Source organism: Mercurialis annua, linkage group LG6 (genome assembly GCF_937616625.2).
Source record: "Mercurialis annua linkage group LG6, ddMerAnnu1.2, whole genome shotgun sequence".
Lineage (NCBI taxonomy): Eukaryota > Viridiplantae > Streptophyta > Magnoliopsida > Malpighiales > Euphorbiaceae > Mercurialis > Mercurialis annua.
Genome location: NC_065575.1, coordinates 38,931,947 through 38,952,080, shown reverse-complemented (window position 1 = coordinate 38,952,080; position 20,134 = coordinate 38,931,947). Strand labels below are relative to the sequence as shown.

Sequence of the window (20,134 nt, the reverse complement as noted above, 5' to 3'; positions counted from 1 at the left end):
AAATTGGATAAAATTGAAAGGTTAAATTTTTGTGAAATTTTCTTCAAATGTTTGGCTTTTTTTTGTCATTTGGCCCTTTTTTTTATTGCTCGTTGGTTGCTTTTTGATTGCTCGTTGGCTGCTCGTTAGTTGATTGTTGGTTACTCATTATTTATTCTTCACATATAGAAATTTATCATCTAAACTTAGACATATATTTTTATTTGATTTCAATTTTAATTATTCATTGGTTATTTTTTTATTCGTTGATTTTTTTTATTGCTCGTTAGTTGCTCTTTTGTTTGCTTTTTGGTTGCTCGTTGGTTGATTTTTGTTTGCTCGTTAGTTGATTATTAGTTATTCATTATTTATTCTTCCCATATAGGAATTTATCGTCTAAATATAGACATATGTCTTATGTATTTGATTTCTTTTATCCTTTTTTTAAATGACGTCCATCTTATTTAAATTTTTGGGATGCAGGAGAAGTTCAACCAGTTAAATAGCAATTAATAAATATATACAAATAGTTTACGTAGTTTAATTTGTAATAATTTTGTGCATGCAATTTTTATAAACCAAACACTTTCTTTTTATTACAAAAATGAGAAGCATAAGCCTGAAACTAATCTATAATAATCCTTCTACAGTAGGCTACTCCATGTTCATCATGCATCAACCATTGCGAAAGATTTCTTCGAGTGTTATCATGAAAAATAACTCCAGCTATATGATCATTACTCAGAGATGCGAGGTGGTTCGCTGTAAAGTTAGCTTCTCTGTCAACGTGAGTGATTAAAACTTCATTGCTCATTAAAGCTCGGATAGCATCTGCGATATTAGCATGAAAGCCATGAAAATTGTTACTATTCAGCTTATCAACAATTGTTCTGTTATCAACTTCCACTACTAGAGATCAAAATAAAGGAAATCAAAATAAAGATCAAAATAAAGGAGATTGGAAAAGAATTATTAACAAACAAAAATGCATATAAAGAGAAAATGAATATAATAAATAACAATATTAATTGATAAATATAATAAGTAAGAATTATAAATATTTGTAATAAATATAAAAAAATTATTAACAAACAAAAGTGCATATAAAGAGAAAATGAATATAATAAATAACAATATTAATTGACAAATATAATAAGTAAGAATTATAAATATTTGTAATAAATATAAAAATAGCACAGAAAAGAAAAACAAAACAAAAACATTGGTTTGATATAATTTAACATGAATAAGACAAAATATAAAGTAGTGAGACAAAATAAATTTAAGTGGATGTGTGTATGATACAATAAGAAATAACATTTCACAATTAATAAACAAACAAAAAAGTGGAGCTGTATTGTATGTTCAGAAAAAAAAAAGCGTAATATTGAAAAACAAAAAGTTAAATGGCGCACGCTTGCATACATAGGTTTCAAGAGAGTAAGTTTGCAAAAAATAAATAAAACAGGGTAAGGAGTGTTATTTCCTCCTTAGTTTTAGCTGAAAACAGACCCGTCCGAGTCCAGCACCCAAATATCGAATGGGTCGGGGCAAACCGAAACAAAGAATTACAGACAGTACCCTATCGCATCATTTACCTTCTCCGTCTCTGTAATGAATAAGAACTCGGCCAGCTCTATCAACAAAAATCCAAGCTAAAACCACTCACTGAAAAAACTCTAATTAGGGTTTTAAATATTTATCAATTTAATAATTGAATTCAATTTTCACGTAAATTCTCATACCGGACCGATCAGCAATGTCAAAGCGGAAGTTCGGATTCGAAGGATTCGGAATAAACCGGCAAAAAACCTACAACTTCGAGCAATCTCAGCCGCCACAGCGCCTCTACGTACCTCCGTCAACGCGCCATGGCCACGACAACTACGAAGACACAGACCTCGACAATATAGATTACGACGAGAATGAGAACGCTAAGGAAACCAACGGAGCGGAAGAAATTGACGAAGTTGACCCTCTCGATGCGTTTATGGAGAGTATACAGGAGGAGATGAAGGCGGCGCCGCCTCCTAAGGCGAAGGAGAAGGCGGATAAGTATAGAGACGATGTTGAGGATGATGATGATCCGATGGTGAGTTTTTTAAGGTCGAAGAAGGATGTAGGGTTAACGTTGGCGGCGGATGCGTTGCGTGCTGGTTATGATTCTGATGAGGAGGTTTATGCGGCCGCGAAAGCTGTGGATGCTGGAATGCTGGAGTATGATTCAGATGATAATCCTATTGTTATTGATAGGAAGAAGATTGAGCCGATTCCGGCTCTTGATCATAGTTTGATTGATTATGAACCGTTTAATAAGGATTTTTATGAGGAGAAACCCTCAATTTCAGGTATTAAAACTTACTATTTTGTCATTTATGGTTATATGTTTAATAATCTGTTCCATAGGAGAAGTCTTTGTTTAGGATTTGTTTGGAATGTTTTAATTGAATTCCGAACATGAGGAATTGACTACATATAATTCAAATGAATATATATTTGCGTTTAAGTTAGGTAGCACAGGCACGGTCACGGACACAGGACACTTGAACATGGACTCGGCGAAACAGTTTATCTTTTCTATGTAAAAAATGAACTTTCGCGTCCGAAGCGTAAAGTGTCCGAAACAGGACACGGTGATTGAATGAAGTGTCTGTGCTACCTAAGTCTTTCCGAAGAAGGGGGTAACTGTTATACAGTCCGGAACTTAATTAATGCTTGTGTAATTCTGAGCGTGAACTTACTGTTTGAATTGATTCAGGGATGAGTGAGGAGGATGTTGCTGAATACCGCAAGAGTTTAGCTATCCGTGTTTCAGGTTTTGATGTACCTCGGCCAATTAAGACGTTTGAAGACTGTAGTTTTTCAACACAACTGACGAATGCTATTGCGAAACAAGGCTATGAAAAACCTACTTCAATACAGTGTCAAGCGTTGCCTATCGTGCTTTCTGGGAGAGATATTATTGGTATAGCAAAAACTGGTTCTGGTAAGACTGCTGCGTTTGTTCTTCCTATGATTGTGCATATTATGGATCAGCCTGAACTTCAGAAAGAAGAGGGTCCAATTGGGGTAATTTGTGCACCCACTAGGGAGTTAGCCCATCAAATATATTTGGAAGCAAAGAAGTTTTCTAAATCACAAGGGATACGTGTTTCTGCTGTGTATGGTGGCATGTCTAAGCTGGAACAGGTTAAAGAACTCAAGGCAGGTTGCGATATTGTTGTTGCTACTCCTGGGAGATTAATAGACATGTTAAAGATGAAGGCCCTAAATATGTCGAAGGCAACTTATTTGGTACTGGACGAGGCTGATCGAATGTTTGACTTAGGATTTGAGCCACAAATAAAATCCATTGTTGGTCAGATCAGGCCTGATCGCCAGACCTTACTCTTTTCAGCTACAATGCCCCGAAAGGTTGAAAAGTTAGCTAGGGAGATCCTTACTGAGCCCATAAGAGTTACAGTAGGGGAGGTGGGAATGGCCAATGAAGATATAACTCAAGTTGTTGAAGTGATTCCTTCTGATGCAGAGAAATTGCCCTGGCTTCTTGAGAAGCTTCCTGGTATGATTGATAACGGCGACGTTCTTGTTTTTGCTTCTAAAAAAGCTACAGTTGACGAAGTTGAATCGCAACTAGCTCAGAAGGGATTCAAAGTTGCAGCTCTTCATGGTGATAAAGATCAGTCTTCACGAATGGAGATTTTGCAAAAATTTAAATCTGGCGTATATCATGTTCTTATTGCAACTGATGTTGCTGCTCGGGGACTTGACATCAAGTCACTGAAGTCAGTTGTGAATTATGATATTGCTAAAGACATGGACATGCATGTGCATCGTATTGGTCGAACTGGTCGTGCTGGTGACAAAGATGGGACTGCATACACTCTTATTACTCAGAAAGAAGCCCGGTTTGCTGCTGAACTGGTTAACAACCTGATTGCTGCAGGTCAGAATGTCTCCGCGGAACTTATGGATCTTGCTATGAAGGTATTTTTTAATATCTTTTTGCCTAATGACACTTTTTGAGTATTTTTACATTCATGGTTAGATGCATTACTGATGTCTCTGTAGTCCTTTTCATCTTATTGAACCCAGTAGAGGTAGTTCTAATCGTAGTCCAGCTTGTTAGAAATAGGATTACTGTTGCATAATTAGTTGATTACATGCATAATATTGTTGAACTGATGACTGTATGCATAGCCATGTATCAGACAACTGGGTTGCTCTATATTTAATTTTCTGCTCTATATTTACTTTTTACTCTATATATGAAGTAAAAGAAAAGTGCTTGCATTATTTCTGAAAAGTAAAAATTGAATAGGATAGACATCTTCCCCTCACTATATTTCTTTAATCCAACAAACAAAAATGACAAATAAGTTGACAACAACAATTTATAAGGGCTTTATGATCTATGCAAAATTCCATCAATCTATTGATCTTCTTGATGTAGCTTGCTGGTTTCCTATTGACAAGGCTTTTTCTTAAGCTTCATATCATAAAAATATACAAGCCAGTAGATCCCTACACGTCATTTGTCAATTGTGTGCACACATTAGGGCAAAGAACTTTAGTAGCAGTGAGAGGCTCAATAGCAGTAGTAAAATTCTGGATGGATTGATTTGTAGAGCTTCTAGCACTAGTATTAACTTCTAAGTTTTCGTTACAAGTGTTCTCACATTCATGAAGATTGTGGTTTTCTGCTCTTATTTCTTGGTGTGGATTTTCAGTTCTTTTTAATTGGCACTTTATTAAATATATACAATGTTTAGAGTGGCAACAGTTCATGCTTATTGTCATCTGTGTCTATCATATTTGTAACATGCTTAATATTATCGAGTGACGTTTACCATTTATAATCTTTAGGATGGGAGGTTCAGGTCTAAACGTGATGCAAGAAAAGGAGGTAAGCCTTTTTCTATTTTGTATTTTACACGCGAGAGAATGAATATCTGATGTTCTTGCAATTGTTTTGTTTATAATGGGTTTCTAATTAAATTGTTTTTATCTTATTTAACATAAATGTATTAAGGGGTTCTTATCGTTTTTGCCTTGAATAAATGTGTGACCTAAACTCTGTCTTGCAATTTCATACTGAGCTTCCATTACTGGAAAGAAAGTGCCAAGTGGTCGAGCATACATACAGTTGCACGGAAACTTTTCAAGCTAACCTTTTATGGATTATTGAACCTTCCACTCCGTTGGATGTGCAGGTGGGAAAAAGGGTAAAGGAAGGGCTGGAAATGGGCGAGGTGTCCGTGGAGTGGATTTTGGTCTTGGTATTGGCTATAACCCAGAATCGAATAGTACTCCATCTCAGGCTGTTCCAAGTCGAGCTACTCCAGTTAACTCGGCAAAGAAAGGGATGATGGCGCAATTTAAGAATAGTTTTGTTGCTGCAACATCAAACACTCAAGGTTCGACTGCTTATGCCAATAAGAGACCAGCATTATCCGGATTTGTCTCAGGTGGCTCTATTGGTGGAGACATGAGGGGAACTCAGATAACCAGCTCCCTATCTGGTTTCGTCTCTGGTGGTTCAATCGGTGGGGATGCAAATAGAACTCAGACAACCAGCTCACTACCTGGTTTTGTTTCCGGTGGTTCAGTCGGTGGAGATGCAAATAGAACACGGACAACCAGCTCGCTTTCTGGTTTTGTCTCCGGTGGTTCAATTGGTGGATTTGCGAACAATACTCAAACCAATCAGAACTCTAGAGTAAATCCTAATCAGAACACAGAAAGGTTGAGTTTTCCATTTCGATTGGCATATTCTATACTTCTATTAATATTTACGATCAATTGCTCATTCAATACGGAGTAGTTTATTTATAATTGCTGTTTTTCTTTTTGCAGTTCTAGCGAGAAGGGTAGAGAAAGACGGAGGCGATCTGGTTGGGATCAGTGATTTCCCTACACCATGGATGAGAGCTATTCCTAGCATGAGGTGTATGATTATTAATGCTTTATGAGTTTGATCACTTGCTTCTTCTGTAACTGTAATTGTGTATAATTTCTGATTTTTATCAGTTCTTAGAAAAGTTATATATATTATTATGTGAAATTTAGATGCTTTGTTAGAATTCCTTTGGTAGATAGTCATACAATCAGTTTGTAAATTATTAAAAAATCATTGTTTCATTTATTTTTTCTCTAGAATCCTTAAAACTGGCGGAGCTTATTTTTCGTTCTAGGGGTCACTTGGATTGTGCTACAGTTGGCATCATATTCAGAGATGATATTAGCAGACTATCTTGAATTCACTTGATTGAGGCTGTATATTATTGTCTAGTCTACGTTGGATCAAAATTACTGATATCAAAAATGCAGATGTAGGATTTAGTAGTAGAGAGGCCGCATTTCCAGAGATGTGTATTCAGGAAAGTAGGAGATTAGGTTAATTTGGCCGGTTTTCCTTTCAAATCGAACTAAACCGAAAATATTGATTTTTAGTGTTTAAAAATTGAAACCAATATACAAACTGGACTGAATTGGCTAAATCGGTTCAGTTCGGTCTGTATAATCAGTTATAATCGGTTTTTGTACATCCCTAATCATGAGCAGGGTAACTCTCAATCAGTTCAAAATCAAACAATGAAATATTATGCTTTTGGACACTGGCCTATGTTCTGAAATCCTCGTCTTCTTCGACTTGCAATGGGACATGCTTCAAGGCAAGGTTCCTTGAGCATGCTATCATCTTCAGGTAGTGGAGGAAGCACCCCAAATTTAAACTGCCACAATAACATCCAGATCAGAGCAGACATATAGCAGTTAGATTTACTTTGTTTGCTACAAATACTGCTCAAGTTACAATCTATACCTAATACAATTTACTTTTTTAGCATTACTTGCGTATGACTTGCTGACTTATGCTGTCATCAATTATCATTTTAGCGTTACTGGTTTCTCCTACATAACACTATTTTGTCATGCTAAAATGTGAATTGCTACCGTATCACGCCACATTTGGTGCAACACTAAAAGAAGGATGAAAGCTATATTTGCTTGAGATAGGTCCGGAATAGAATAGATATTCCGTATAAAATAGTTATTCCTCATTTTGGTTCAAGGAACAACAATTCTATATAATTACTACTTCATGATTTTGTGGAAAATAGTACCTCCTTATGGAATCGCTGTCCATTTCATACTATTTTATTTCATGAATCAAACAATAGCCTTCATTTGTTAGACTACGCATCCATGTAGTGGGTTGCCATATAGTATGACATCTTAACATCTCTCGGTCGTTCATCAAAAACTCTCTTCTATTGACAGAAAGGATTTTCGGTATGATACCTGGCAACTATAATCGGCTAAGTTTGGCTCCATCAGCAACGCAACTCCCATATAATCCTTGAAGAAAGTCTACGAAAACAAATTTGCATGTTAACTATAACTATTTAGCAGAACACTAAATTCAAGAGAAACTTGAAGGGATTTGTTACCTGTGTTGGAAGTTTACATGTATTGACACAAATCCCTACACATTTGCTCTCTTCTAAATACTTGCATCTTTCTACAAAAACCTTCGTTCCGAAAAAGGAAAAAACACCAATCAATCGAATACCAAGTTGTAACATTGCGAATTACACCCGAAAAATTACAATCTTAGACAAATTACCCCACTTTCCAACGAGCTTCCATCAGGAAGGTCTATGGAATTAACCATACATGTGCCCATTAGCCATTGACAAGTAATAGCAGTCACTCTCGCTGTACAACATACAATTTTACGAGGCTCACTCAATGACCCGATATTAAACCAAAGTTTATTTAGAACAGAAATAACTGAAGAGAACTTCACTCACCATTCATCACTGCAGCTACTTTTCCTTGTGCTAAAGGAGATACAAGCAATTTAAAAAGATGCAATAGAAGAGGAGGAAACAGTGACCTTAGAATTCGAACCTGTTTTTTTTAAAAAAAAAATCAAATTCAATTAAACGGATTTGATTATATTTAAAATAAAAGCTGAATGTTTAAACTTACTGCTGCATCTCTAGTATCAGTATTACTTGTCCCGGTCGACATGAGGCGATTTGCTACTTCAATTAATCCATCAAATCCAGGCTTCTCTGAATCCCATCCAACCTCCTGTTATCATCCTTGAACGAAACAAATAACCGCAAAAAAAATCAATCCAATTCATTTTCTATTTACTAATAATAATGCAATCAGTATTTCCAAATTTATAGCAATAGAAACAATAATAATAGTACTCACCTTGACCATTTTGTTCCGGAATAGAGTGAGGAACAAGTCATCGAAGAGTCCTGCCTTGTAAACTGATCTTGTGCTTCCTTCTTCTCTTATTGACTGCAATTTTTTTGTTTTTCAATTGATTTAAGTAAAATTAGATTTCTAAATTGAAGTTCATAATTATCAGAAAATGAAAAAAAAAAACTAACCGGCTTGGATTGAGAAGAAGAAGAACACGAGACGACGCGAAAGCTCCGATTGTGGAGTAGAGGTTTTGCTGGTGACGAAACAGAGGAGATGAAGACTGGTCGGAGAGTAGCCATTGACTTCATTTTCACCTCTATCTCATTTCAGAACAATCTTTAGATTTTTTCTGAAAAAGTTTAATGAACAAAAACAAAGGAATAAATTGGCCCTTGTACTTATATGAGCGGGATTAGATAAGTCATTTTTAATGGTTTTTGTCAATTAAATCCTCAAACTTGTATTTTGGATTCAAATATATAGTCAACTGTATCTCTAAACTTATATCTAAGGGTCAAATAATCTATGAGCAATACAAATTGATAACTTGATCTAAATTAAGAAAATTTGGGATCTAATTGATTAAAAAAAAAGTTAAAAATGACTTGCTTAATTCAAAAACATAACTTTAAGGATTTAGTTGATTAAATAAAGTTGAAAGTGGCTTATTTAACCGATAAATATAAGTTTAAGGGTCAGATTGACTCTTTGGTCGAAGTTTAATAATAACTGGAAAACTGGTAAAGTAACGACAAGTAACGGTAACGCCGAGCCGAAACAGCGCGTATAATTTCATCCAAACGACAACGTTTAATATAGCGAAAAATGTAGCCAAAACCTGAAATAAAACCCTAGCAAAACCCCTAATTCTTCGTTCATCGGAAAATCCCACAGGTCATGGCGAAGAACCCACGCCGACTAATATCATGGTTAACAAGGCAGCTTTTCACGGCGGCAGATGCCACAGCTGAGGCGGCGGAGGCCACAGCAGAGGCGGCTCCTCGAGCTGCGACTTCCTCGAAAAATCCGGAAAGGCTGTACCGGAAGTTATCGGCTCTAGGAGCGACCGGAGGCAGCGTGTCAAAGACATTAAATGAGTATATAATGGAAGGCAAAAATGTAGCAAAAGTAGAACTCACTCGTTGCATCAAAGAGCTTCGCAAATATCGAAGATTTGATCACGCTCTTGAGGTCATTAATCTAAACCAAACCATAAAAATTTGTTGAAATTTGTTCGTAATTTATAGTTTATTTATTGATGTTGATTGTAATTTATTAATTTCGCAGATAATGGAATGGATGGAGAAGCGAAAAATGAATTTTTCGAATGCGGACTATGCGATACGAATAGATCTTATAGCGAAAGCTAAAGGCGTACCGGCCGCGGAGGATTACTTCACCGGACTGCCGCCATTGGCGCAAAATCACCACGGCTCATATGGTTCTCTGTTGAATTCATACTGTAAGGAGCTAATGACTGATAAGGCATTAGCTCATTTTGAAGAAATGGATAAGAGGAAATTTATTACTTCCTCTTTACCTTTCAATAATCTCATGTCATTGTATATGAGATTAGGTCAACCTGAGAAAGTGCCTGGTTTAGTTGATGATATGAAGAAGAGGAAGATTTCTCCATGTTCTTTTACTTATAACATTTGGATGCAGAGTTATAGTTGTTTGGATGATGTCGAGGGAGCGGAGAGGGTTCTTAATGAGATGGTTAAAGATTTAGGGGAAGATAATATGGGGTGGACGGCTTATAGTAATCTCGCCGCTGTTTATTTGAAAGCGGGAGATTTAGAGAAAGCTGAATCGGCTCTTAAAATGTTGGAGAAGAGGATGGGATTTCGTAATCGGGAAGCGTATCATTTTTTGATCAGCTTGTATGCTGGTACAGGTAATGCTAGTGAGGTGAATCGGATATGGGAGTCGTTGAAGTTGAGTTTCTATTCGGTTCCGAATTTGAGTTACCTTGTCATTCTTCAGGCGTATGCGAAACTGAATGATGTTGACGCAGTTGCTAAACTGTTTGCGGAATGGAAAGCTGGCTGTACGAGTTATGATACGAGGTTGGCAAATGTCGCTATACGAGTGTATTTAGAGCATGACATGTATGAAGAAGCTGAAGTGATCTTTGAGGAGGCACTTGCGAGAAATAGAGGACCGTTCTTTAAGTCGCGGGAGAGGTTCATGGTTTTCTTCTTGAAGATTCATCAGCTGGATTTGGCTTTGAAGCATATGAAAGCAGCTTTTGCGGAATCTAAAGAGTATGAGTGGGCACCACTTGAAAGCACAGTGAATGCATTTTTTGATTATTTTTGCAAAGAGAAAGATGTTAATGGTGCTGAGAAGTTCTGCAATATCTTGAAGCATATTAATCGTCTTGACGCTAATGCGTATAGTTTGCTCCTTAAGACTTACACAGCTGCTGGTAAACCGGCTCCTGATATGCGCGCCAGGCTCAAAGAAGATAATATTGATGTTAGCAATGAGCTTGAGAACTTGCTTGAAAGAGTCTCTGACAAATAGGTTATAAATTTTCAGATCTTGAGCAACATTTTGCACTGTCTTGCTTTTGTTACAAGTTATTGATTCTAAGAATTGACCCTACCACATATACAACGATTGTTTCGCGATTAAAATGTTAAGTTCAAATGTAGTTTTTTCACTTCAGCAGATTCACCAAAGAAGCCAAAAAAAACCATGTTTGAAGAAAAGGGAAAATGGAGGTAAAAAACAAACAGCTTACAAATTGAAAAAATGGGAAAAGCTCCAATCACAATAATAATTAACAAAATCATGTACCCTTTTCTTTCCCTTTTTGTAGATAATTCCTAGTAAATTTGCATCAACTTGTTATACAGTATAAATTTTAGTGTATAACCCAGCCTGAAAGAGGAAAAAAGAATGCCAAAGATGACTGGTATCAGTTCACGCAAGGCTAACTTAAAAGTCGCTTCAGCTCGCATTAATCTCCATCCTGGGATAAATGCCCTTCACTGCAAGGGTCCCCGCAATTAACACTTTCAATATTACAACTTTGGCAGGACATATCGCTTGTAGAAAGTGGAATGCGAGAAAAAAAATCTTCTACTCATCAGGATAGCCTTCAAATTTCTTCTTTTAAAGTCACACTGATGATCCCTATATGAGATTTAGGCTGAAAGTATTCATCTGTATCCACCTCTTCAATTTCCTGGGTATCACATTATTCGAGAACATAATCAGCAACAATATGACATGATACATGAAAATGGTTTAACTTGAATTCCACATTGTAACAACAACAAGAAAGAAAAAAAAAGTAGTCTCACCTGAACAACATCTTCTCCCTTAATGACCCGTCCAAAAACAATCAACTTTTCAGTCAGATCTGGAATAGGTGCAGTTGTAATGAAGAGCTCAAATCCTTTCTCATCATGCTTTGCCTTAGAAGTTCCAAGCATAAATGCTTCATGTTTCAAACTGGTTGAGTAACATTAAAATTCATTCATCACTAGAAACTCATAAAATGAATCATGAATAAAATATAGAATGTGTATAAGTATAATAATAGTAATACAAAAAAACGCTACAAACCTCGTATCAAGTTGACTGTAACGCTTCCCCCTCAACGTCCAATCTTCTGCAGCACCGTGATCATCAGCATCCCCTGCTTGAATAACATAATTCTTTATTACATGACGAAAACGCATGCCTTTGAAGTGTCCTCTTTTGCTGCAAAACCAATTGCAATGTTAATCTAGGAAGATGGGCAACATTAACATTTTCCATAACGTTCTAAACATTTTTCATAATGTTCTCCCTTTCTGTAATTGTTAGATGATTGATCTTTTACATAGAGGTATACACCAAATGGATAGATTCTAGCGTACTAATAAATATCAAAACTCAAAAGGAAAGCCTTTCAATAGTGTATCAATTACAGCTACACCAAGTAGAAAGTATAAGCAAACCAAACAAGGAGTAATCTAATGCTGCAGGCTTGCTAAATGAGCTTAAAAACAACCCTCTTAGCAGTTAAAGAAAGGGAAAGTTCAAAAAGACCCCTGAACAATTAGTTTTGGTAAGAACAGTATGCATTGTCAGGACAACATCCCATCTCCCGTCAATAATGGCAGCAAGAGAATTGATCCAAATTTACATGCCGATAAAGGGACGGGGATAAAAGAAACAAAATAACCATAATATGCATAAGATAAGCACTCAAACAAAGAAGTCAATTCATAAACCTATGAAGTCTGAGCTTCCATGGGTTTAGCATAAATTAGGCATGTATGATAATGAGAAACATGCATGCGTAGAAAAAAATAGCCCTGCAATAAATCTATCAAAAGTAAATGCTCATGATTACGCCAATTCACACTATACATTTATACCTTGCGGACCCTAAAATAGATGGTCTATAGAAAATATGACAATGTTTAACCACATAGGGTATTTTGTCTATGAACATGTTTCCTGAAGCTGAGAACAAATGGATATTTATTACTCACCATAAGTCGATGAACTTGTCAACTACATCAAAAGAGCCATCCTTGAACAGTTCCACTATTATAGAGCCTTTTGATGTTTTTAAAACCTAGAAAAAACAAGTACAGCAAAGCCATGTTAAAATCACACGTAGAACACAATCTCAAATGAAATATAGAGATAGACATGTAACAATGCCAAAAAATAGAAATGGTGATCTCAACTGAATTTTCATACCAATGCAATGATTCTAAAGCTAACAACTTCCAACTAATGGATCATTATGAAATAGAATTTTTTAACAATGAAAATGTGGGAACAGTTCTATAACCAACCTCCAGCTAGAAAAACCCTTACCAATACAATTTCTTTCTATAAAAATCAGGAGCTAACAGGGGTAATCGGCTAAGAGAAATGTGTACTTGCAAGACTTTCTTCTCTCCAAATCTTTTGATAAAAATCAAAAAATGTTTGAGAAGCATGCTAAATTGTCAACCTAATCCAATCTAGTTAGTAAACAAACAATTCATGTCGACGTGTCATTCACTATCCCTATCTAAAACTAGATAAAATGCATTGCAGACTTTACAAAATATTCCAATCACATTTCCTACTAAAACATTACAGATATGTAATTCAATAATTCACATTAACATCTTCCTAATTTCTTTATGCAAACACCACAATAACACAATAATAATAATGCTCATAGTAGTATAACCCTTTCAACAGAATATAAAGTAACATATAAAAGAGAAACATACTGCATATCCAGGGAGATCAGATTTCTTTGAATTCGCAATAGTATTATACCCCTACATCACCAAAAATATTTTAAAAAAATGAGCCAGATGAAAAATGTACGCACAAGTAGAAATAAAACAAAGTAAAATATTAATCCTTGAAAATATAAAAAAAAATTAAAAAGTTGAAGTGACCTCAAAGCTTGAATTGCCACTTTCAGACTGCATTTTCGACCTGAAAACAAGTTCAAACGACATTTTATTACTTAAATCAAGTAAAATTACAGCAAAATTTTAAAAATTAAAAAATGAACAAACCTTATAGACCAGTGTCTGTAGGTAGAATACAAGAAAAAAACAGACAATAAAATAATTAAGGAGCATAAAATAACAGTAACAGGACTCAATCGACTCGGTGCTTTCTTCTTTTTGCTCTGTAACAAAAGCGCTTGCGGTTTGATCCTCGCCATCTGCTAAAACGACAACACCAATACAATTAAACGCAAATTCCACACTCTCCGATTTGGAATTGAGATTCAAGATCTAATTATTAATAATAAATTCATAAACAACTGATTTTATCAAAAAAAAGTTAGTGAATCGAAGGTACCTGAACGGTTACCAAGCAGTGCTTTGATCTTGATTCAGTAGAGAAATTACTGTAAATTGACGATTTGATTTGATATTTTTTAATTTATATTTGTTTGGTGGTGAGTTTTCGGGTTTAAAATTCGGGTTTTGCTCTTTTATTTTATTTTCGATTTCTTAATCTGGCTGTTCTTAATTTTCAAAGAATTTAGCGGTTGATTTTGTAATTTATTGGGCCGGGTTAGAGTCCAATTTTCTAGGTTCAATAGGCCGGTTCTTGAAATGTCAATTCTGGTTTCTGAGATTTGCTGATTTGTTTTCTATTTGACCAGTACTAGGTCTAGAAAGACAAAATATTAGAATATTGAATATAATGATGACGACGACGACAATATACTGGTCAAATCGATATGTCGTTTGAGAGAATAAATGTTAAGGAAAACCTATGATCCAGTCATTCATCGTTTTAAACACCAAACTATATGGATTATTGGTTTATGATTTAACCGGTGGGATCGATTCAACCAGACCGATTCGATAAATAAGTTAAAAAAGAAATTATTTTTTAGTTTTAAAATTTATTTGAATTTTTAATAATAAATGGGTTTTAGTTGGTCTAAATTTTGCTAGTAATTTTTTAGGCTGTATAAATTAATATTGTTGCTGAATTTTTTTTAATTCAAAACGTAAAGTTCATAATTTATATATTAATGTCGGTAAATATTTTGTATAATTATTAAATTAATATTTTGAGTATAGCATTCTTATATTAATAATGTAACAGTATTTATATGTTTTATTTAAAATTTAATTTAAAACAATTGTAGAAAATTTAAAATTATCCAAAAATATTAGCATAATGATTAATACATTCTCTTGCAATATTATACTTCAATCGATCTTCACAAATAAATAGGCATGTTTATTACAAATGCCCCGAGGGCAAAAGCACGTGACACTGGATCAACTACGTTAAAAGTATAAGAAACTCATTACAGAATTGGCATTAAACTATCAATGAAATTCTAATAAAAAAATGTAATGCTGTGGTAGTGATGGAAGTACAAAACTAAGCAGTACAACTCTCAACAGTACACTCTTCACACCAATATACTACTAATATTCTACAGATTATCTCCCACTGGTGTAAAATGGATATTTTTAAGTCTACCAAGTCTGTATACCACAAATACGGAGAGGCATATAGCAACTACTGAAAACAAAAGGGAAAACGCACTGGCAATGTCTCCTGAGCCGCCGCTTAATGATGAGCTCGAGGTTGAACTGCCAGCAGAGATATCTAAAGGTATCCAATCACAGTTTACAGAATAATGACCTGAACCGTGCCATGGAGTCTTGTCGACTGGATACCAGAATGCGACGGACATCTTGCTTGCTTCGCCGATTGTAAACTGAATATCCTGCACAAGTTCGAGAAAACAACGGATTCAAGCTATGCAGCTGCTACAAGGTAATATTTTCAACTACAGAGTTGCCTAAATAATCCAATAACAACATCATGGAGTATGAGTTCTAATGTTATATGCGTTCGTATGAGATTCCAGTAATAAACATAATGGAACTAGAAAGCTTGATAATGACTGCATGAAAAAAAAAAAAAAATTGCAGAGAAATTCTCTTAGCTACCAAAAAAATATATGTATTTAGAAGTTACAACCACAAATTACAAAGCAGACTTCTCCTTGCTAGAAGAACGGATGGTTAAGTACAAGGCCATCATAAATTCTCCTCAATGAGCAACCATACAGGCTACAAATGGTGCAGGCAATTTCTAAAGATAAATTCACGTATCGGCTGCATATAGACAAAGTAAGCAGAATTTACTAATACAACTGATAAGTTACTAACCTGTTGGATACGATCCGTAGTTCTTAGAGGCCGGGAGAACTCAAAAGAATATGTTCCCTTTTCACCATCTGAAGCATAAGGACTGTCTTCCTCTATAAAACCTATCAATGAAATATATAAAATAGCTTATCAACAAAGTAAATACAGATTTTATACACAATGATGGAGATAATAACAAGAAATGTAAATAAAGGCATACAGTAGTCCACCAATAAAATAACATACAAATATCTGAAAACATACTGAATATGAAATGGTGATATAGATATCAAAGTGAACTTCCATTTCCCAAGGTCAAAATTGTTGTTCATGAAAATTCATAAAACTTCAATGACTTAATTACTTTAAAAATCACGAACTTTAGCGTCTTCAGCAATTTTAACACGAACTTTCAGTTTTGGCAATTTCAAATATGGAACTATCATTATTTTTTTTGTAATTCGAAATACTAAGCAATTTCCGTTATAAAAATTCAAAAGTTGGTGTCTAACAATGCAAAAACTAAAAGTTCGTGTTAAATTTGATAAATATGCTAAAGTCCGTGATTTTTAAAGCAATGAAGCCAACTTAAATCCATGCTTCTTGTGCTTTAAATGCCCTACCATAAACCATTACACTTCTAACACATGGAAACATCAGTATTTTTTTTATATATATTTTTTTTTGAGAATAGAAACATCAGTATTGTTAAGAGCATATAGTGAAAGGATGTTATTAGTGAAAAATAACTAACGAACAGCATTTTTTATAATTTATACAAGTGTCTATTTGGAGAGCACTTGCTCATATCAGCTATTCATCATTAAATAAAACAAGCATTTTCCAATTTTGATAGGTGAGAGGTGTATGCATCGACACACACAAACATAGAGAAAGAGAGTGAGTTACCTGACGGAACTTTAAAGGTAGAGTGCCACCATGCTCCTTTCCAGTTATTTTGTGCACTAGAATCATTTCCTGACAGGGAAAAGGATTTGTTTTTATAATTTAAGTCTTTCTTGCCTGCATCTAGCCGCTTGGATTTTTGACTCGCAAAAGTTGGAATTTGACTAGACTAAAGTGCATTCAAGCTCAAATTTCGGTAGTTCAAGTAAAGAGACAGAAGCATTATTATGATATGCAACTCAGAAAGATAACCACCCAGTTATATATAAGTTTTGATATAAATTCAATCACGTTTTTTATTATTACGGTATTTACTTTTTATCCTAAACATATAAACAATAAAATACCAATTTGAGCTTTAATGCAAGACCAGTTAGAAATCCAACCACAAATTTTAACGATTATTAAGCATTTATAGTGCCATGATGCTGCACTGAGTTCAAGCCCAATGTCAAGTTTCAAGTATTCAAATTAAGTAGGTCAAGTTTGAGCACTGCACGATGTTGACTTGACCTGACTTGATTACATCCTTGCTACCATTAGGAAGAGAAAAAAGTATTATTAAGGAGCGGTAAAGTAATTAATACTGATAATATAACCACAATGAAAGTGGACTTTTATCGGAGGATGCGAATAGTTATTAAACACCCTAAAGAACTAAGAGGAAACTACAAATGCTGGAAAACGAGCAAAAGCAGCAAGAAGAATTAAAAAAGGTTTAGTACAAACTAAAGGTTTGAGTACAAACTAAAGGTTTGAGTAAGACCTATTCCTAATAATCAAAGAGAAGAATGATATTCTAAAAAAATCTTAAATTAACAGTGAACTTTCCGAAACAGTTTAAGCATTCCAGGTAACATTAGAGAATATTTAATATTAAGGATGAAATGATGAAGTCAATATCTTTCAGAAGTGCTTAGATTTTTTTGTCAATATTTGTAAAGCATGAACTAGACAACATCTTCCGGCAAAAAAAAAAAAAAACTAGACAATATCAGAGAAAGAAAGGTTTGACTTTCAAGTAGATCTTATGCCACCTTCATGATGCCCTTTAACACTTTATTTAGTGCATTATCCCATTTTTATTTTTGTCCTTTAAATGCAGTAACATCCCTTTCATGGCATATAACGCGTTTATTTCAAATTAACAAAAAAAGGTGCACTAGAATAACTTAATGCTAAAAATACCTAAAGGAGCAATTCCATCAAGGTATCTACAGTGTGGATTCCATGCATAAAGATCAACCAAATGGCCAAACCTGTCCATAAAGAGAAAAAAAAAACAAAAAAGTGACCAAATATGAAAGCATCCACCATCATAAACATTCCACTCTATTTGTACTCCATTGTACTAATAAATGGTCAAGGAGTTAAAACTTGTACTACCTGTCACCACCATTTCCATCTCTATTGTCTAGCGGGTTTCCACCATAAAGCCGTCCAGGTATAGCATTTCCAATTGAGAAGTGCATAATGTCGACTTCATGGCCTTTGCAAGTTTTTCTTGTGCAAGCATCAGGTTCTTCCGGACAACCACCCATCTAACCATGAACACATTTCTTGGATATATTAAAACATAGTAACTTTAAACCTACAGTTGCAACAACAAAATAGCATGGAAAACAGAGGAGCTTCTTACATTGTGATAGGTCGCAAGCTCGCCTATTTGGAACATGAGGGCTACAGACGGGCATTTATTATTAGTGCTGCAGTGTAAAAAGAAGTTGAACCCAATTATTTACTCTCAAGAAATAAGTCAAATCAAAAGCAATTTGATATTCATCTTTCCGATTCCGCAATTCCTCAATTAGTCTTAACGAATTCATTCAGTTTCAGGCAAGAGCCAGATATCATCTTAACCACTATTCTTATTATACTTTCTTTTAAAAAGGCCATCTATCTAGCTTTACGCATTCTAAACTAACACGCCTATGCTGACGAGTTCAAGAAGGAAGCCCCGGCTCAATATGTGCACTCAGGATTTACCTCCTCGGTGCTAGCCATGGTAAATCAAATGCTGAGTGATATAGTGGGAAGCAAACAGACATAAACAACATATGATAAAGCAAATAGGCATACTATTGATAACAAATCAGCTTTATTTATTAAAGACATGATAAGATAGCAATTTCATTTCAGACAGAATTATGCTCCACCACTAGCTACAGAAATTTGAAAATGGTAAATAATGGATCAAAAGTAACAAATTAAAGCAAGCACAATAAATCCTAAACAAGACAATATTCAAATTTTGCTTATTTTAAGGAAAAGGAACTTACCCTTTTGTGTAAGCATAGGCTCCATCAACTTGCAACAAGAAAAACACATCTCTCCCATCATGCAAAGTCTATTTACAAGAAAAATAAAAGAAATTAAAGAAAAACTTAATTCTGGGGAATGGGGATCGACTTATAGCTCAAATCGTATAAACGCTAGCCAGCATTCTGCCAAACTCGTGGATTCTATTCCTCCCACTAGCGCTCTTATCCTCAATTATAAAAAAGAAAACAGTTGTATAATCACATGAAAATGATTAACTAACCTTAACTGTCATTTTTCCACCTGGGTATTCTTTATCCTCATCGGGGTCAAGGGCGGGAAGGAGAGAAAACGCAGAGCCATCAATGTCCTTCCAATCATCGGCGCGACCGTCGACGGTGATGAGTCCCGGTCTGAACTCGGCTTGTAGTTGGATCGTTGAGTCCGACTCGCAGCTCCACTCACCCGACTCCTGGTGTGAGCTGGCCCACCCGATTAAAACGGAGCCCAAAACCAGTATTACCAGGTGGAGTCTGCCGGGAACCATTGTGAAGGAGGAGGAGAAGTTTCCTTGCTGTAGCTGTTATTTGGTGTCGATTTTGGTCTGCATTACTTGGCTGAATCTGCTAGCTTGTGGAATAAATTCGTGCTTGACTTTTGATTAATTTAAAATAAAGACAAAGTAAATTTTAATTATTTTTCAGATTTGTACTCTCTATATATATTTGTGTAGAAGAATAGATTCTTTGCCTCTATTTTTTTTTCTTTTTTACTGGCAATAAACTATAAATCCATTACTCGCAATCGGTAACATAACACCCTTCTATTAGTTTTATTAATAAAAAAAATGAACTTTTAAAATATATGGTATGATTTACTTTTAAATAAAATGCAGATTAATCACAAGATGTAGATGAGTCGATAAAACACTCTTCAAATTTCAATGTGATCGTGAGTTTAGATTATATTTATATAATGCAGCCGTTTAAATTTTAAAATTTGAAACCAAAACTTTGTTTTCTACAAGAAATTTAGTTGATTGGAGTGAAGATTAATTTAAATGTGTATAGTGTAAAGATGTCGTCTAATAATGAAAACTCACTACAAAA

General features: G+C 34.9%; 5 protein-coding genes and 1 long non-coding RNA gene across 9 annotated transcripts; 3 read left to right on the top strand and 3 right to left on the bottom strand.

Annotated features, from left to right (window-relative positions):
* The first annotated feature begins 1,503 nt into the window (after positions 1 to 1,503).
* Positions 1,504 to 6,147, top strand: LOC126686509 (DEAD-box ATP-dependent RNA helicase 24). Of its 2 annotated transcripts, XM_050380574.2 has the most exons (5): positions 1,508 to 2,327; positions 2,738 to 3,966; positions 4,846 to 4,885; positions 5,193 to 5,724; positions 5,836 to 6,147. In XM_050380574.2, exons 1-5 carry the CDS (start codon positions 1,739 to 1,741, stop codon positions 5,885 to 5,887), a joined length of 2,442 nt encoding a protein of 813 aa, XP_050236531.1. In that variant the 5' UTR covers positions 1,508 to 1,738; the 3' UTR covers positions 5,888 to 6,147. The 2 variants fall into 2 exon arrangements, with proteins under 2 accessions (XP_050236532.1, XP_050236531.1); XM_050380575.2 differs by lacking the exons at positions 4,846 to 4,885; positions 5,836 to 6,147 and having other exon boundaries at positions 1,504 to 2,327; positions 5,193 to 5,490.
* A 224-nt stretch (positions 6,148 to 6,371) lies between these two features.
* LOC126686510 (beta-carotene isomerase D27, chloroplastic) lies at positions 6,372 to 8,569 on the bottom strand. The gene is made up of 8 exons (XM_050380576.2): positions 8,394 to 8,569; positions 8,209 to 8,301; positions 7,975 to 8,079; positions 7,794 to 7,893; positions 7,607 to 7,698; positions 7,431 to 7,511; positions 7,282 to 7,350; positions 6,372 to 6,713 (listed from the first exon to the last, which is right to left on the bottom strand). Exons 1-8 carry the CDS (start codon positions 8,514 to 8,516, stop codon positions 6,582 to 6,584), a joined length of 795 nt encoding a protein of 264 aa, XP_050236533.1. The 5' UTR covers positions 8,517 to 8,569; the 3' UTR covers positions 6,372 to 6,581.
* Positions 8,570 to 9,011: 442 nt separating this feature from the next.
* Positions 9,012 to 10,765, top strand: LOC126687410 (pentatricopeptide repeat-containing protein At1g02370, mitochondrial). 2 transcript variants are annotated; one of them, XM_050381970.2, is made up of 3 exons: positions 9,012 to 9,164; positions 9,219 to 9,399; positions 9,496 to 10,765. In XM_050381970.2, the coding sequence occupies exons 1-3, from the start codon at positions 9,106 to 9,108 to the stop codon at positions 10,735 to 10,737; spliced, it is 1,482 nt and encodes a 493-aa protein (XP_050237927.1). In that variant the 5' UTR covers positions 9,012 to 9,105; the 3' UTR covers positions 10,738 to 10,765. The 2 variants fall into 2 exon arrangements, with proteins under 2 accessions (XP_050237927.1, XP_055962212.1); XM_056106237.1 differs by having other exon boundaries at positions 9,012 to 9,399.
* A 173-nt stretch (positions 10,766 to 10,938) lies between these two features.
* On the bottom strand, positions 10,939 to 14,193 carry LOC126687412 (peptidyl-prolyl cis-trans isomerase CYP21-4). 2 transcript variants are annotated; one of them, XM_050381972.2, is made up of 8 exons: positions 14,035 to 14,193; positions 13,743 to 13,897; positions 13,620 to 13,659; positions 13,446 to 13,496; positions 12,705 to 12,790; positions 11,788 to 11,925; positions 11,523 to 11,673; positions 10,939 to 11,404 (listed from the first exon to the last, which is right to left on the bottom strand). In XM_050381972.2, exons 2-8 carry the CDS (start codon positions 13,892 to 13,894, stop codon positions 11,318 to 11,320), a joined length of 705 nt encoding a protein of 234 aa, XP_050237929.1. In that variant the 5' UTR covers positions 13,895 to 13,897; positions 14,035 to 14,193; the 3' UTR covers positions 10,939 to 11,317. The 2 variants fall into 2 exon arrangements, with proteins under 2 accessions (XP_050237929.1, XP_050237928.1); XM_050381971.2 differs by having other exon boundaries at positions 13,743 to 13,894; positions 14,035 to 14,192.
* Positions 14,194 to 15,012: 819 nt separating this feature from the next.
* LOC126653450 (uncharacterized) lies at positions 15,013 to 19,572 on the bottom strand. The gene is made up of 8 exons (XM_050347347.2): positions 19,309 to 19,572; positions 19,046 to 19,113; positions 18,406 to 18,472; positions 18,153 to 18,307; positions 17,955 to 18,025; positions 16,770 to 16,838; positions 15,882 to 15,982; positions 15,013 to 15,433 (listed from the first exon to the last, which is right to left on the bottom strand). Exons 1-8 carry the CDS (start codon positions 19,570 to 19,572, stop codon positions 15,137 to 15,139), a joined length of 1,092 nt encoding a protein of 363 aa, XP_050203304.1. The 3' UTR covers positions 15,013 to 15,136.
* On the top strand, positions 15,393 to 19,728 carry LOC130015665 (uncharacterized). The gene is made up of 2 exons (XR_008790991.1): positions 15,393 to 15,483; positions 16,717 to 19,728. It is a non-coding gene; the product is annotated as an uncharacterized LOC130015665 (long non-coding RNA).
* The last annotated feature ends 406 nt before the right edge of the window (positions 19,729 to 20,134 follow it).

Excerpts from the sequence above, each read along its gene's own strand:
- LOC126686509 (XM_050380574.2), top strand. The coding sequence starts at position 1,739 with ATGTCAAAGCGGAAGTTCGGATTCGAAGGATTCGGAATAAACCGGCAA. Across the intron at positions 2,328-2,737 it reads GGAGAAACCCTCAATTTCAG|GGATGAGTGAGGAGGATGTT; the intron begins GTATTAAAACTT and ends GAATTGATTCAG. Across the intron at positions 4,886-5,192 it reads ACGTGATGCAAGAAAAGGAG|GTGGGAAAAAGGGTAAAGGA; the intron begins GTAAGCCTTTTT and ends TTGGATGTGCAG.
- LOC126686510 (XM_050380576.2), bottom strand. The coding sequence starts at position 8,516 with ATGAAGTCAATGGCTACTCTCCGACCAGTCTTCATCTCCTCTGTTTCG. Across the intron at positions 7,894-7,974 it reads CTGATACTAGAGATGCAGCA|GTTCGAATTCTAAGGTCACT; the intron begins GTAAGTTTAAAC and ends TAAAAAAAACAG. Across the intron at positions 7,512-7,606 it reads GAAGCTCGTTGGAAAGTGGG|GTTTTTGTAGAAAGATGCAA; the intron begins GTAATTTGTCTA and ends TTCGGAACGAAG.
- LOC126687410 (XM_056106237.1), top strand. The coding sequence starts at position 9,106 with ATGGCGAAGAACCCACGCCGACTAATATCATGGTTAACAAGGCAGCTT. Across the intron at positions 9,400-9,495 it reads GATTTGATCACGCTCTTGAG|ATAATGGAATGGATGGAGAA; the intron begins GTCATTAATCTA and ends TTAATTTCGCAG.
- LOC126687412 (XM_050381972.2), bottom strand. The coding sequence starts at position 13,894 with ATGGCGAGGATCAAACCGCAAGCGCTTTTGTTACAGAGCAAAAAGAAG. Across the intron at positions 13,660-13,742 it reads TACAGACACTGGTCTATAAG|GTCGAAAATGCAGTCTGAAA; the intron begins GTTTGTTCATTT and ends ACTTGTTTTCAG. Across the intron at positions 11,405-11,522 it reads AGGGAGAAGATGTTGTTCAG|GAAATTGAAGAGGTGGATAC; the intron begins GTGAGACTACTT and ends TGTGATACCCAG.
- LOC126653450 (XM_050347347.2), bottom strand. The coding sequence starts at position 19,572 with ATGGTTCCCGGCAGACTCCACCTGGTAATACTGGTTTTGGGCTCCGTT. Across the intron at positions 18,026-18,152 it reads GATGGAAATGGTGGTGACAG|GTTTGGCCATTTGGTTGATC; the intron begins GTAGTACAAGTT and ends CTTTATGGACAG. Across the intron at positions 16,839-17,954 it reads TGATGGAATTGCTCCTTTAG|GAAATGATTCTAGTGCACAA; the intron begins GTATTTTTAGCA and ends TTTCCCTGTCAG.